Source organism: Oncorhynchus nerka, linkage group LG10, assembly GCF_034236695.1.
Source record: "Oncorhynchus nerka isolate Pitt River linkage group LG10, Oner_Uvic_2.0, whole genome shotgun sequence".
Classification (NCBI taxonomy): Eukaryota; Metazoa; Chordata; class Actinopteri; order Salmoniformes; family Salmonidae; genus Oncorhynchus; species Oncorhynchus nerka.
In genome coordinates, this window is record NC_088405.1 from 69,353,011 (window position 1) to 69,368,561 (window position 15,551).

The 15,551-nt window shown below is 43.4% G+C and overlaps 1 protein-coding gene across 5 annotated transcripts in view; it reads left to right on the top strand.

The window, feature by feature from the left end:
* LOC115135917 (active breakpoint cluster region-related protein) overlaps window positions 1-15,551 on the top strand; it is a 259,552-nt gene that overhangs the window by 238,071 nt on the left and 5,930 nt on the right. For all 5 annotated transcript variants that reach the window (XM_029671122.2, XM_029671123.2, XM_029671124.2 and 2 more), the window contains 3 exons: window positions 12,478-12,537; window positions 13,103-13,212; window positions 14,697-14,836. In XM_029671122.2, coding sequence (XP_029526982.2) covers window positions 12,478-12,537; window positions 13,103-13,212; window positions 14,697-14,836 — 310 coding nt within the window. The remainder of the gene's footprint in view (window positions 1-12,477; window positions 12,538-13,102; window positions 13,213-14,696; window positions 14,837-15,551) is intronic.

The window sequence follows — 15,551 nt, forward strand, 5'->3', positions numbered from 1 at the left end:
TGCTCCCTCTGCTGTCCTGTAGAGGAATTACCCTGAGACACTGATCTAAGGCCAGAGTGTTGTTGGTAGAGCTTAATTATGACCCACAATCCTCTCAGCAGGGTACATGGTAACCCGGGGAGGGACTAATTACTGATCCGACAGGTTAATTACTGTCATCTCAATGACACGTTGTGGAGACGCATGGTGCAGTTCACTACTCTTTCAAGTTTGACTGACTCCTCTGTCTGGGGAACACGCACGCACGCAGACCTTAGCTTCAGGTTCTAGGTCAGGACTCATGCGTGAGAGGAAGAAGAAAGAGGTTATTTTTAGTAAATACTGTTTTTATCCCCTGTGCAGATGTGCAGCACACATATTTTACAGAGGCAGTTAATATATGGCAGTTTGATATCAGTATGCTGGTATCCATTAGCCACTATACTGCGTCATACACTGAGTACAAAGCATTAGGATCATTATGCTCTTTCCTTGACAGACTGACCAGGTGAATCCAGATGAAAGCTATGATCCCTTATTGATGTGACTTGTTAAATCCACTTCAATCAGAATAGATGAAGGGGGGGACAGCACATTTACATTTGATGAAATCATTTCAATAGATTGCGCTTCTCTGGCAAAATGTGGAAGCAATATAATGAACCCTGAGAAGCTTATTGTGAATACCAGATCTATAGACAGGTCAATAAAGACCCTCCTGCTGCTGGTGGCTGGAGTTGACAGGTCTATCTCTCTGCTGGTCTCGCCTGACACTGCAGACCTGGATTACAGGCAGAAATCCCCCCATTGATCTCAGCTGATCCCAGACCTATCCACAGCCCTGGCTGAGTCCTCCCACACTTCGAGCTTGATCTGGGAATCTGGGAGAGAGGACAGTCTTATCTGTTTGGGCTGTTTTGCTTCTTCTATTTAAATGACATAGACAATTGGTTTGTTCAGTGCTGCACACTCACAATGTTAGTTTCCTATATACACTGATACTCAGTTTACACACAGAGCCATATTGACTCTCTGTACCTCTTTCATAATCACAGTATAGTTCACACACACATGCCTACTCTCACATTTGCACATATTTTCACACACTTGATCATGCACTTTCATGTTCATCTCTCGTCTCTCTCTCACATACACATCCTCCCATAGAAGCATACTTTCACACAGTTATGTGGTCTCATTCATTCATGTTGAGTGAGTCTTTGATGGTTGAGTCTGAATAAACGTCAGGTCTATGAATGAACTCTGTCTGGTCCGGATCCAAACCCGACTGGGTCTGAATTATTCCCCACCATATTCATCCTACAGCAGCACAGAGAATCAGGCATTGAACTGGAGTGATTATAGTATCCCTGACATTTCTGCTATACCACTCTCATGCTGTCAAAGGATGCTAAGAGGAAGAGGAAGGAAAGAGAGTGGGTGTGGAAGAGGAAGAAGGAAAGAAAGAGTGGGTGTGGAAGAGGAAGGAAAGAGTGGGTGTGGAAGAGGAAGGAAAGAGAGTGGGTGTGGAAGAGGAAGAGGAAGGGGAAGGAAAGAGAGTGGGTGTGGAAGAGGAAGAAGGAAAGAAAGAGAGTGGGTGTGGAAGAGGAAGGAAAGAGAGTGGGTGTGGAAGAGGAAGGAAAGAGAGTGGGTGTGGAAGAGGAAGGAAAGAGAGTGGGTGTGGAAGAGGAAGGAAAGAGAGTGGGTGTGGAAGTGGAAGAGGAAGGAAAGAGAGTGGGTGTGGAAGAGAAAGGGGAAGGGGAAGGAAAGAGAGTGGGTGTGGAAGAGGAAGAGGAAGGAAAGAGAGAGTGGGTGTGGAAGAGGGAGAGGAAGGAAAGAGAGGGTGGGTGTGGAAGAGGGAGAGGAAGGAAAGAGAGTTGGTGTGGAAGAGGGAGAGTGGGTGTGGAAGAGGGAGAGGAAGGAAAGAGAGAGTGGGTGTGGAAGAGGGAGGGGAAGGAAAGAGAGGGTAGGTGTGGAAGAGGGAGAGGAAGGAAAGAGAGTTGGTGTGGAAGAGGGAGAGGAAGGAAAGAGTGGGTGTGGAAGAGGAAGGAAAGAGAGTGGGTGTGGAAGAGGAAGGAAAGAGAGTGAGTGTGGAAGAGAGGAAGGAAGGAAAGAGAGAGTGGGTGTGGAAGAGGGGAAGGAAGGAAAGAGAGAGTGGGTGTGGAAGAGGAAGGAAAGAGAGGGTGGGTGTGGAAGAGGGAGAGGAAGGAAAGAGAGAGTGGGTGTGGAAGAGGGAGAGGAAGGAAAGAGAGTGGGTGTGGAAGAGGAAGAGGAAGGAAAGAGAGTGGGTGAGGAAGAGGAAGGAAAGAGAGTGGGTGTGGAAGAGGAAGGAAAGAGAGGGTGGGTGTGGAAGAGGGAGAGGAAGGAAAGAGAGAGTGGGTGTGGAAGAGGGAGAGGAAGGAAAGAGAGTGGGTGTGGAAGAGGAAGAGGAAGGAAAGAGTGGGTGAGGAAGAGGAAGGAAAGAGAGTGGGTGTGGAAGAGGAAGAGGAAGGAAAGAGTGGGTGTGGAAGAGGAAGAGGAAGGAAAGAGAGTGAGTGTGGAAGAGAGGAAGGAAGGAAAGAGAGAGTGGGTGTGGAAGAGGGAGAGGAATAGTATGTATATTGAACCGGACTGCAGTGTGTTTTTGTTGAACGGACTGCAGCAGTGTTTTTGTTGAACAGACTGCAGTGTGTTTTTGTTGAACAGACTGCAGTGTGTTTTTGTTGAACAGACTGCAGTAGTGTTTTTGTTGAACAGACTACAGCAGTGTTTTTGTTGAACAGACTGCGGCAGTGTTTTTGTTGAACAGACTGCAGCAGTGTTTTTGTTGAACGGACTGCAGTGTGTTTTTGTTGAACGGACTGCAGCGGTGTTTTTGTTGAACGGACTGCAGTGTGTTTTTGTTGAACGGACTGCAGCGGTGTTTTTGTTGAACGGACTGCAGCGGTGTTTTTGTTGAACGGACTGCAGCGGTGTTTTTGTTGAACGGACTGCAGTGTGTTTTTGTTGAACGGACTGCAGTGTGTTTTTGTTGGACGTACTGCAGTGTGTTTTTGTTGAACGGACTGCAGTGTGTTTTTGTTGAACGGACTGCAGTGTGTTTTTGTTGAACGGACTGCAGTGTGTTTTTGTTGAACGGACTGCAGTGCGTTTTTGTTGAACGGACTGCAGTGCGTTTTTGTTGAACGGACTGCAGTGCGTTTTTGTTGAACGGACTGCAGTGCGTTTTTGTTGAACGGACTGCAGTGCGTTTTTGTTGAACGGACTGCAGTGCGTTTTTGTTGAACGGACTGCAGTAGGGTTTTTGTTGAACGGACTGCAGTAGGGTTTTTGTTGAACGGACTGCAGTAGGGTTTTTGTTGAACGGACTGCAGTGTGTTTTTGTTGAACGGACTGCAGCGGTGTTTTTGCTGAACGGGCTGCAGCGGTGTTTTTGTTGAACGGACTGCAGCGGTGTTTTTGTTGAACGGACTGCAGCGGTGTTTTTGTTGAACGGACTGCAGCGGTGTTTTTGTTGAACGGACTGCAGCGGTGTTTTTGTTGAACGGACTGCAGCGATGTTTTTGTTGAACGGACTGCAGCGGTGTTTTTGTTGAACGGACTGCAGCGGTGTTTTTGTTGAACGGACTGCAGCGGTGTTTTTGTTGAACGGACTGCAGTGTGTTTTTGTTGAACGGACTGCAGTGTGTTTTTGTTGAACGGACTGCAGTAGGGTTTTTGTTGAACGGACTGCAGTAGGGTTTTTGTTGAACGGACTGCAGTGTGTTTTTGTTGAACGGACTGCAGTGTGTTTTTGTTGAACGGACTGCAGTAGTGTTTTTGTTGAACAGACTGCAGTAGTGTTTTTGTTGAACAGACTGCAGTAGTGTTTTTGTTGAACAGACTGCAGTGTGTGTGTTTGCCATGAAAATAGACATTTTAGGCTGAGAGGTCGATGGTAGAAAGGAAGGCAAGTGTGTGTGTTGAGAACAGATTTAGATTAGATTGTGAGATTTAGACAGAGAAAGAGGAGTGTGTTGAGTAAACTGCAGCGTGTTGATGAGTTTTGAACTGGGAGGGAGGTGCTTACAGGGCAAAGCCTCTTACAACACTAATTAAGACAATGCAGAGGAAGCAGAAGCAGGGACTCCAGTAGAGCTTAGGCTGGCTGAGAGAAGGCTGGCTGAGAGAAGGCTGGCTGAGGCCGAATCAGATATTATACTCTTAACACCATGATCATGATGTTTTCTGTTACATTTGTTCTGAACCCATGTCCTCTCCTATACTGATTTCCATTTTGCCGTGTTATTGTGTTTTACACCTTGGTGGGCGTCAGTTACAGTATCCCTAGAAGTCCCATTAAATAATCATGAAAAGCAAACGCCTTAAAACCGGAACAAAAGCAGTGTTCTGCTGGTTTGGGTATGACAGAAAATAAAGTATAACCATAATTCTCACAATCCCTAAATATATTTCTCAACACATAAAAGGGTGGTGTTCCATTTCAGTATGCTGATTAGTGTAGATGACATGTTACTGTTTCATCACACTTGCCTCTTTGAAGGGCCTTAAAATGCCAGTCATAAATCTGACTGTCACTACAGGGGGGGTCCAGCACTTCATCCCCAACCAGACACCCTCAGACTGGCCAATGAGCTCCAGAGGGGTGGAGGGAGGCAAGGGAGCATCCTCAGGCTGGTACCCAGGATGACTTTCTCCCGGCTGGGCTGGATCAAACCCGCTGCCCCTGGTGGAAGAGTGGGTATTTTTTGGCTAAGTGGGAATATCAGGGTCGTTCTCTCTCTCTCACTTTATCCCTCCCTCGATGGGGCCTACATGAATCATCCAATTAGTCTAGGAGTGTTAAACCACTCGACCCTTTGGTATGGCTCATTACAAACCCTCCTGGTCTGGGTTCATAAGAGTGGTGGGTCGGTTTGGCTAACCAGTGTCTACCAAAAGGATTTTCCAATCGTTCCGAACAGAACCACTATTTTTCTAATAAAGTTCTGTATAATAAAGTTCCAAACCGGTTCGAACCAAAAAAGTAATGGTTTATAAAGTTCCTTTTCATTCATTTTTTAAACACATGAAATCAACAGAGGCATTAGAAATCGGTTCTCAAGAATTTAAAATAACGGTTCTGTTCCGGAACACCAGAGAACTTTCGTTCCCGGTTCTGTTTCCGCTCCTCGGTTCTGTTCCTTGAACCGGTTCCAACCCCTGCTACTGTACCTACACAGAGTGTTAGCATTCGGCTGGACTAGAGGAATGAAAGGGAAACAAAAGACCCTCTCATACGGTATCAATGGTGTTTCCAAATGCTGTTTATCTACATGCCTATAAATGACCTATACAAGCACTTTTTTGGATGACCCATATTATCACTGTAAATACTCTAATTACAGGTACATTATGGACTAATAAAAAATTCAAACTTCCATCCAAGACCAAAAGAAGGTCATCAAGGGATTGATAATGTGTTTGATAATGCGATTGGAAACCCCTTCTACATATGATTGAGTTAACAGAAGATAAAACAGATACGTTGTGGTAACAGCCTATCATTGGAAGTAATCTGCTTACATCTATTTTATTCTGGGGTTTGACATAAGGAAGCCCAAGGACTCAACATACTCTCTTTCTCCCTTTCGCTCTGACTTTCTGTCTCTTTCTCTTCCTCTTCCCCTCTGTCCTTTTTGTCCAGGCTACTGTGAGGCTGGCCTGCATGGGACCACACGCTGTAGTGTACAGAACTGTGAGACCAGTAGTGTCCCTGCTGGTGATTATCAGAGAGGTCACCCTCTCCTGTACTACCTGTAAATCATCAGTGTTAGTCGCTGCAGGCAGGAACATGCTGTTGTGTACAGAACTGTGAGACCATTAGTGTCCCTGCGGGTGATTATCAGAGAGGTCACCCTCTCCTGTACTACCTGTAAATCATCAGTGTTAGTCGCTGCAGGCAGGAACATGCTGTTGTGTACAGAACTGTGAGACCATTAGTGTCCCTGCGGGTGATTATCAGAGAGGTCACCCTCTCCTGTACTACCTGTAAATCATCAGTGTTAGTCGCTGCAGGCAGGAACATGCTGTTGTGTACAGAACTGTGAGACCATTAGTGTCCCTGCTGGTGATTATCAGAGAGGTCACCCTCTCCTGTACTACCTGTAAATCATCAGTGTTAGTCGCTGCAGGCAGGAACATGCTGTTGTGTACAGAACTGTGAGACCATTAGTGTCCATGCTGGTGATTATCAGAGAGGTCACCCTCTCCTGTACTACCTGTAAATCATCAGTGTTAGTCGCTGCAGGCAGGAACATGCTGTTGTGTACAGAACTGTGAGACCATTAGTGTCCCTGCTGGTGATTATCAGAGAGGTCACCCTCTCCTGTACTACCTGTAAATCATCAGTGTTAGTCGCTGCAGGCAGGAACATGCTGTTGTGTACAGAACTGTGAGACCATTAGTGTCCATGCTGGTGATTATCAGAGAGGTCACCCTCTCCTGTACTACCTGTAAATCATCAGTGTTAGTCGCTGCAGGCAGGAACATGCTGTTGTGTTAGCCTTGTCTTAAAGCAGATGCCTTTATGTTGCATGATGTTTATGAAGTTGGATCTTATACTGTATGCCTGAGACACGTTGCCCTTAGGGGTTGTGATAGGATGCTTGGGCTGGTCCTTGGCCAATCATAACTATCTGCCTGCTGAGAACGCGTGCTGGTTAGGCTCAAACCAGGAAGTCTTGTCAGGAAGCTCATGACAACAGAGTCAAAAGGCCTTACATTTCACTTGTCTATAATGACATCAGCAGCTGTTTACCAAAGTGTCATATCATTAATAAGTAGAGTGATGTTAACATTTTACATAGTTATGTTATGTATATTCACTCTTACGTTAATCTGCAGCTAAATTTAGATTCAAAATATTGTCAACTCATATGGCTTTGTTTTTGTTACAATCATCAGGCCAGTAATATAATCTGTCAGCAGAAAAAAAGAATGATGCTCTTGTTTGTAGAGGTCTTAATAAACAAAAAAACAATCCCAGGTTGCTGTTTTTAATTAAATGAAACCCACTGCCCATGCAGTTGAGCTAGTTAGTTTCTAATTAAACCGGATGGGAACATTGCTGCTTATTGTTCATTTAAAACAGAACAGTCAGTCACAGAATGAATATTTAAATGTAATCTCCCAGTGAACAGAAAGTGAGAGGTACAAGGAAAGTAGCAAAAAGCACAAAGGAAATATTAAGAGGAATTAATGAATTTGCCGTATCAAAAGTTCATACTTCATCATAATTAAGTTCTGCCTTAAAAAATAATTCCCTGTTAATCTAACACTGGATTAATGAAAGACTTTGGCAAGCGTCTGTGTAATCAGAGTTCACACTTTTCTTCCCTGATGCATTGTTCACATACTATATTACCATGTTTTGATAACTTCCAGTGCTTTGAAGTTCCACATACATCCTAGAGGTTGTTTTCATTCTTCAGAACGGAAGCCATGACAGTTAATTTTTTTTACATGCGTCATCCATAAACCAATGTCTTTGACCAAAATCTAGATCTGTCATTTTATGTCCTATGTGAGAAGCAGGTACCTGGGTTATGGTGATGGAGACTGGCTGTGTTGTAGATACATTATACCACAGTATCCTCAGGAGGGTTGCGGAGAGTTCAGTAAGAGATGGATTTAGAATAGGAACATCTCCAGAGGGACCTCGGCATCTGTTTTTCTAACTACTTCAACCCTGCCTGTGCTGTGCTCTGTCCCCCGTTGGCAGCAGCAGTGGGATCAGTAGAAGGGCTTCTCACTATGTACAGTATGTGTGTGTACTGTGTGTTTTGCCTGCCTTTCTGCACATGTATGTTTGATGTATACTCAGTGGAGGCACCTTAGAACAAGTGTCAGCCACATGTCCACTGGTCTATACTACACTATACATAGAAGAGAGCTGACATCACAGTAACCTGAGTGGCTCTCTTCTCATCCACTGACTTTCCATGTATCAATTCTTTCCCCCTCTCGCTTGTCATATTAACTGTGTGTGTGTGTGTGTGTGTGCTGGTGATGTCTAGCTAGGTCTCTCAACCAGGTGCTCTGTACTGGCTGTGTTGAGATAGGGAGGGACCACTAACTTCCCCAGCTGAGCCCCCCGATCCACAGCCAGATCACCATGTCCCCAGCCCACTCGAATAGCATTGCAACAGACACACACACACACACACACCAGGAGAGTCGGCCCTCAGCCTAGGGGTCGCTCAGAGAACAGTGTGTTCCCACAAAACAGAGCATCATGCTGGCTAAAAGGAACACACCTCATTGCTACTCATCCACTCGAACTCGAACTCACACTCTCAGAATTCATGTTTTTCCTCTTCTGGTTTTCTATATGCAGTATGTTCTGTTCCACATGAAAGCTGATTGTACAGTGTAGTCAGTGTGGATATGCATTGTTACAGTATTATCTGACCTACATCATGTATTATGATCCTCTCCCCAGTCAGTCACGGTGTTTTAGGCCGCATAAAGGAGGCTTTGACCTCTGGAGGAGTGACAAGGTCCTAATTGGAACCATTGTTTGGTTTAGAATTTCCTATATTTGTGATTTACAGATTTTAATATCCCATATCCTTCCACCAGCCTGTGTTTCACCAGCCTGTCTTTCTTCTACAAACACAGGCTAATAATATGTTTCAAGGACTCTGGAGAGAGAGGATTTGGCTTTGTGATTCATCTCTTGGATTTGGAATAAAAAATACTTTGAGGGCCCGCCCCTTTCTGTTTTTGTTCATGCTTCACCTCATATAGTCTTCCCTCTGATTGGTTTCACTCAAGACAACTCAACTCTCCTGTTGTTTTACTAGCCAGATGGGCATAACCCCAAGTCACGTTGGGGAGATCATTCTTTCCAAAGCAACCTATCTATCTTGCCCCCCCCCCCCCCCCATCTATCCATCCTCTGTGATAGGTTGAGAATATAGTGTAGCACCGTACTGAATCAGTGGCACTTTGGTCTCTCCTCCTTCCCAGGCAAGGAAAGGAAAACTGATAAATTGGGGCAGAAGTTCTTCCTGGAGTTTTGAATAAAGCAGCAGATTATTAGAGGTGAACGGTGGAGTGATTGAGCGGAAATGGGTGCGCTTGACTGCGCTCTGCTCAGCTGCATAAAAATGTCAAATAAATATGTTTTATTGTCACATACACCAGATAGGTGCAGTGAAATGTGTTATTTTACAGGGTCAGACATAGTAGTTAGGCTCTTCGTATTTGTATAACCCAATTTGACAACAACAAAAAATGGTCTATTGAGAAGTGCGTAGAGCCGTAGACCGTAATTGAGAGAGGGAAGAGGTACTGCATGAAGTTTTTAGGGATTGATTTGGGGGGATAACAGTACAGTAGTGAGGACCCCATAGCCATGATTAGGGCAACCTTGTTAAAAGCCCAAACCCTGTTGACAAAATTTCCCCTAATGGTAATAGGTGTCAGAGTAATTGATTCAAAAACGTTTTTTTATTAGGTAATTAGACTCCCTAAATACAAACTTTTATGAGTGCTAGCTTAATGTAAAGTTACGAGAAAGTGAGTGTATTGGCCTTGCGCTTGCTCAGCAATAAACGATTATGCGGCTTAAGACAGACAAGCACATCATCTAGGAAGGTAGTAATGGTATACACAGGGAGCTGCTGAATCCGTGTATTAAAGGCATTAGCTGCTTGTTGTAGAACTGCTATGCTAGTCAGTGGCTGCGGTGTGTGTATCTAACACAGCATGTTCAGTGTAAGCTAGGTGGAAAAGCTGTCTGAGACTTATATAGAGTGCCTTCAGAAAGTATTTACACACCTTGTCTTTTTGACATTTAGTTGTTACAAATTGGGATTCAAATGGATACAATTGTATTTTTGTTTAACAATCTACAAAAAATACTCAAAGGTCAAAGTGTAAGAAAAATTCTAACATTTTTTAAAGATGAATGACAAAAAAAACAATATAATAGCTTGATTAAGATAAGTATTCAACCCCCTGAGTCAAAACACCTTTGGCAGCGATTACAGCTGTGAGTCTTTTTGGGTAAGTCTCTAAGAGCTTTGCACACCGGGAAATATTTTCTCATTATTCTTTATTTACATTCTTCAAGCTCTGTCAAGTTGGTTGTTGATCATTGCTAGACAGTCTTGCCATAGATTTCCGAGCTGATTTAAGTAACAACTTTAACTAGGCCACTCCGAAACATCCAATGTCGTCTTGGTAAGCAACTCCAGTGTAGATTTGGCCTTGTGTTTTAGGTTATTGTCCTGCTTTAAGGTGAATTTGTCTCCCAGTGTCTGTTTGAAAGCCGACTGAACCATGTTTTCCTCTAGGATTTTGCCTGTGCTTAGCTCTATTCCATTTATTTTATACCTTAACATGATGCACCCACCACCGTTCTTGAAAATATGAAGAGTGGTACTCAGGGATGTTGTCGGATTTTCCCCAAACATAATGCTTTGTGTTAGGAAGGACACCTGTATCTTTGTAGTAACTGGGTGTATTGATACCCCATCCAAAGTGTAATCAATAACTTCACCATGCTCAAAGGGATATTCCATGTCTGCTTTTTTTAATCTACCAATTGGTGCCCTTCTTGAGGCATTGGAAAACCTCTCTAGTCTTTGTGGTTGAATCTATGCTTGAAATTCACTACTCAAATGACAAATAATTGTATGTGTGGGGTACAGCGATGGGGTACTCATTCAAAAATCATATAATCACTATTATTGCACACAGAGTGAGTACATGCAACTTATTATGTTAATTGTTAGGCATATTTTTACTCCTGAATGTATTTAGGCTTGTCATAACAAAGGGGGTTGAATACTTATTGACTCAAGACATATCAGCTTTTAATTCATTTGTAAAAATGTCTAAAAACAAAATTCCACTCTGACTTGTGTTATGTGTAGATCAGTGGCACAAAATCCAAATGTAATCCATTTTAAATTCAGGCGGATGTCTCTGGGGTTTGCTTCTCATCATACATCTATTCTCCCAAGGCAGCATGAGAAAACTGCCCAGCTCTGCTACTGAGCAGGCTGAAGCGTGTGAGGCAGTCATTTTCATGGCCACTGCTTACCCCCAGAGACAGCCATACGTAAATGGGAAAAACACAACCCCTGTCCCTGTCTCACTTTCTTAAAGAACACACTGCCCTGTCTCTACCCACAAGCATTTCAGCAGAGCTATAAAGAACTTGGCCTACAATCAGATGACAGTTCAGCTTACAAGAACTAACAGGAACAAGATGAAACTGGGCACTAGCAATATCAATACAATGGTAGTGAACAGAAAGGGCAGCAGCAGTGCTTCCATTGTTGTGTGTTAGCCTATATTTGTGATTTACTGATTTGAAAAAGGGGGCTTTCTTGTGGTGTATTTTCATCTCAATCAATGTGATTCTTGTGAAAGGAGGGAAATGTGATACATTAGTTAGTTAGCCCAGTAGAGGACCGATGGGGTGAATGGACTGTTTCATGATGCATGAAAGAGGAAATATTGTGTGTTTTAATGCAGAGATGATCAATGTCATTAGGTAGGGACAGACACACACAGAGCCCTCAGGCTGGCTAGGCTACAGAGGTTCCTCTCAGTCTAAACATACACACACACATTACCCAGCGTGCACCACTGCTCCATCCACACATGAGGCAAAGTCCATTTAACTTTATCAGATGTCAGCATCCTGTAAATTTTATATGGAGGAGAAAAGAAAAACTGCAGTTGAATCTGAAGTTCCCAGGGATTTTTGGTTATTTAAATATAGACAGGCCAGTCTGGGAATTTCCATTGAGGAGGCAAAAGGAAAACGGGGTCTTATTTTCTCTCCACGTAGCAGCAGTCAGAAAATAGCCCCCCTCCTCCTGCCCATGTTGAAGGGAGAGTCTCGTCTCGGAAAACAAACCGTAACGTGGCCTCTTTGTTCTCTTGGCTGGACTTTAAAGGAGCTCTTCAGAACCTCACCAGAGCATGACGGGAGGGACACATATGGGACAGGTGCTTGAAAGAGAGAGCGAGAGAGCAGTGAACCCTGGGTAGGCAGAAGTCCAGAGCTGGCTAGGTCCAGGGGTGTGGTTATAGAAGAACAAGTACAACACAAAACATAGTTGAAGTTAACATAACATGGACGTCTTCATGTTTGTGTCCTAATAAACAGACTAATTCATCCAGTGCAGTGAACCCTGGGTACTCAGAGAGCTGGCTAGGTACTGTGGTGTAGTGACAGTCAGATTAAGTTAACACAAGAAGAACACATCACACAGGCACCATGCCAGAAATAAGGCTTTAGTGTCTCTGCTAGAGTGCAGTTGTACATTTACGATACAAGGAGTGTGTTCTGTGAGGGTCCATGTGATTGTGTCCATGATACTGTACGTGTATTTGAACACTCACTGCTCTTGTCATACCTTCTCTCAGTCTGCTATGAGGTTATGCATCCATTATGGCACGGGCAGAGAATATAACGAAGGAAACTTAATCATGTTCTTTCTCTTTGTATTTCAGCTGGACCCCCAGACGGTGCAGTCCAAGAACTGGCACGTGGACGTCATAGAGATGAATGGGGTAAGGGACACCAGGAACCTTTGGGGCCAGTTTGCCAGACCCAGATCAAGCCTTTTCTTGGACTAAGAAGCTTCTTTCAATGTTGAATCTCCACTGAACATGCTTTTTAATCTAGGACTAGGCTTCATCTGTGTCCAGGAAACCAGCCCTTGATTTCCTAATTCCATTCCTGATCCTGTCAGTCATTTACCCATTCAACCCCATCAATAGAAGATGACTTGTCAGGGCTTAGTGTGTGGATATTATAATGTAGCTTGTTATAGTTCGCCAGAGACGATGCAATATTATCTTTACGAGCTTGGTCAACTCTGATTCCTCTGCAACAGTGTTTTTAAACAGCTGTAATACCTAACCACTCTGGATCTTCTTAAACTCCTGGATGTTGTGAAATGATCAAAAAGAAAGCACTTGGAAGCTGTGTATTTTAAACTCATTTTAAATTGGGGACTGCAGATGAGCTGTGTCACTAAAAGCTGCTGCAATGTTCACGGTACATAATCCCTGTCAAATAATAAAATAAAATAATGCAGACTGTTTGACACTTTGTATGTATTGTTTCCCACAGATCAAGGTGGAGTTCTCCATGAAGTTTACTAGTCGGGACTTGAGTCTGAAGAGAACGCCCTCCAAAAAACAGAGTGGGGTGTTCGGGGTCAAAATCAGTATTGTGACAAAGTAAGCCATGTTGAATTTCTCTCATAATAAACTCATGAACAAACTACAGTGCCTTCAGAAAGTATTCACACCCTTTGACCTGTTACATATTTTGTTGTGTTACAGCCTGAATTTAAAATGGATTCAATTCGATTTCAATTTGTGTCACTGGCCTACACACAAATACCCCATAATGTCAAAGTGGAATGATGTTTTCTGACATTTCTACAAATGTATTAAACATTAAAAGCTGAAATGTCTTGAGTCAATAAGTATTCAACCCCTTTGTTATAGCAAGGCTAAATAAGTTCAGGAGTAAAAATTTGCTTAACAAGTCACATAATAAGTTGCATGTGTGCAATAATAGTGTTTAACATGATTTGTTTTATGACTTCCTCATCTTTGTACCCCACACATACAATTATCTGTAAGGTCCCTCAGTCAAGCAGTTAATTTCAAACACAGATTCAACCACAAAGACCAATGCCTCGCAAAGAAGGGCACCTATAGGTAGATGACGTTTAAAAAAATATTATAAACAGACATTGAATATCCCTTTCAGCATGGTGATATTATTAATTATACTTTACATGGTGTATCACAACAATGATACAGGCATCTTTCCTGACTCAGTTGCCGGAGAGGAAGGAAATCGCTCAGGAATTTCACTATGAGGCCGGTTAGAGTTTAATTGGTGTGTAGGAGAAAACTGAGGATGGATCAACAACGTTAGTTACTCCACAATACTAACCTAAATGACATGTGAAAAGAAGCCTGTACAGAATACAAATATTCCAAAATATGCATCCTGTTTGCAATAACGCATTAAAATAAAACTGCAAAAGAAAATGGGATTAGAACTTAACTTTGTCCTGAATACAAAGCCTTATGTTTGGGGCAAATCCTACTCAACACATCACTGAATACCACTTTTCATATTTTCAAGCATGGTGGTGGCTGCATCATGTTATGGATATGCTTGTCATTGGCAATGACTTGGGAGTTTTTTAGGATAAAAATAAACGCAATAGAGCAGAACAATAACCTAAAACATAAGGCCAAATATACACTGGAGTTGCTTACGAAGACTAGATGAATGAATGATCTTGAGTGGTGTGGTTAGTTTTTACTTAATTTGGCTTGAAAATCTATGGCAAGACTTGAAAAGGGCTGTCTAGCAATGATCAACAATCAACTTGACAGCGCTTGAATCGCTGCCAAAGGTGATTCTAACGTGTTGACTTGGGGTTGAATTTAGAATTTAATCCATTTGAATCCTACCTTGCAAAACAGCAAAACGTGGAAAAAGTCAAGGGGTGTGAATACTTTCTGAAGGAGCACTGTATGTCACTATGTGTAGTTAAGACTACATAACTTCAGGATAAACCCCTCTCTATAATCTTTCTGTACAGTTTGTTTGATTGCTACGATTAGCATTAACGTTATTTGAAAGGGACCGTGCTGTAATATCAATTCTGATGTGTGTTGGGTTTGTCCCCCAACAGGCGTGAGCGCTCCAAGGTGCCTTACATAGTCCGTCAGTGCATTGAGGAGGTGGAGAAGAGGGGGATCGACGAGGTGGGAATCTACAGGATCTCAGGGGTGGCCACTGACATCCAGGCCCTCAAAGCAGTATTCGACACCAGTAAGAAACACTCATACTACCAACACTGTAAAATACACCTGTCTTCATCAATAGAACCAGGAGATTGTCTTGGCCATGGGACCTGACCAGGCATAACTCTGGGCCTATAAACTGAGTATAGAAAACATTAAGGACACCTGCTCTTTCCATGACATAGACTGACCAGGTGAATCCAGGTGAACGCTATGATCCCTTATTGATGTCACCTGTTAAATCCACTTCAATCAGTGTAGATGAAGGGGAGGAGAAAGGTTAAAGAAGGATTTTTAAGCCTTGAGACATTTGAGACATGGATTGTGTATGTGTCCCATTCAGAGGGTCAAAGGGCAAGACAAGGCAAAAGGGAGGGAGGGGGGGGGGGGGCTGAAACTCAATATTAGGAAGGTGTTCCTATTGTTTGCTATACTCAGTGTATATATGCTATAACTAGGGCCATGAGTTTTTCCTGGTCAGGTTACATTATCAGAAATAACTCCAGGCCCTACATTATCAACACAAGTCTCCTCCTGAGCTGTCCTGTCGTTCCTCTCCTTCCATCCTCCATGTTGTACGGCGTGCCGGGGTCAGGCTAGCAGGCCCATGGCAGAGGGTCTTCAGCCTGGCTATTAACAGAGCGAGTTGTGGGAAAGGGCAGGAAGAGCACAGGGGAGCTGCAGCTGTCAGCTGTGTGTTGTCCTCCCTGGGAGTACCAGGGTGCATCCCAAATGGCACCCTA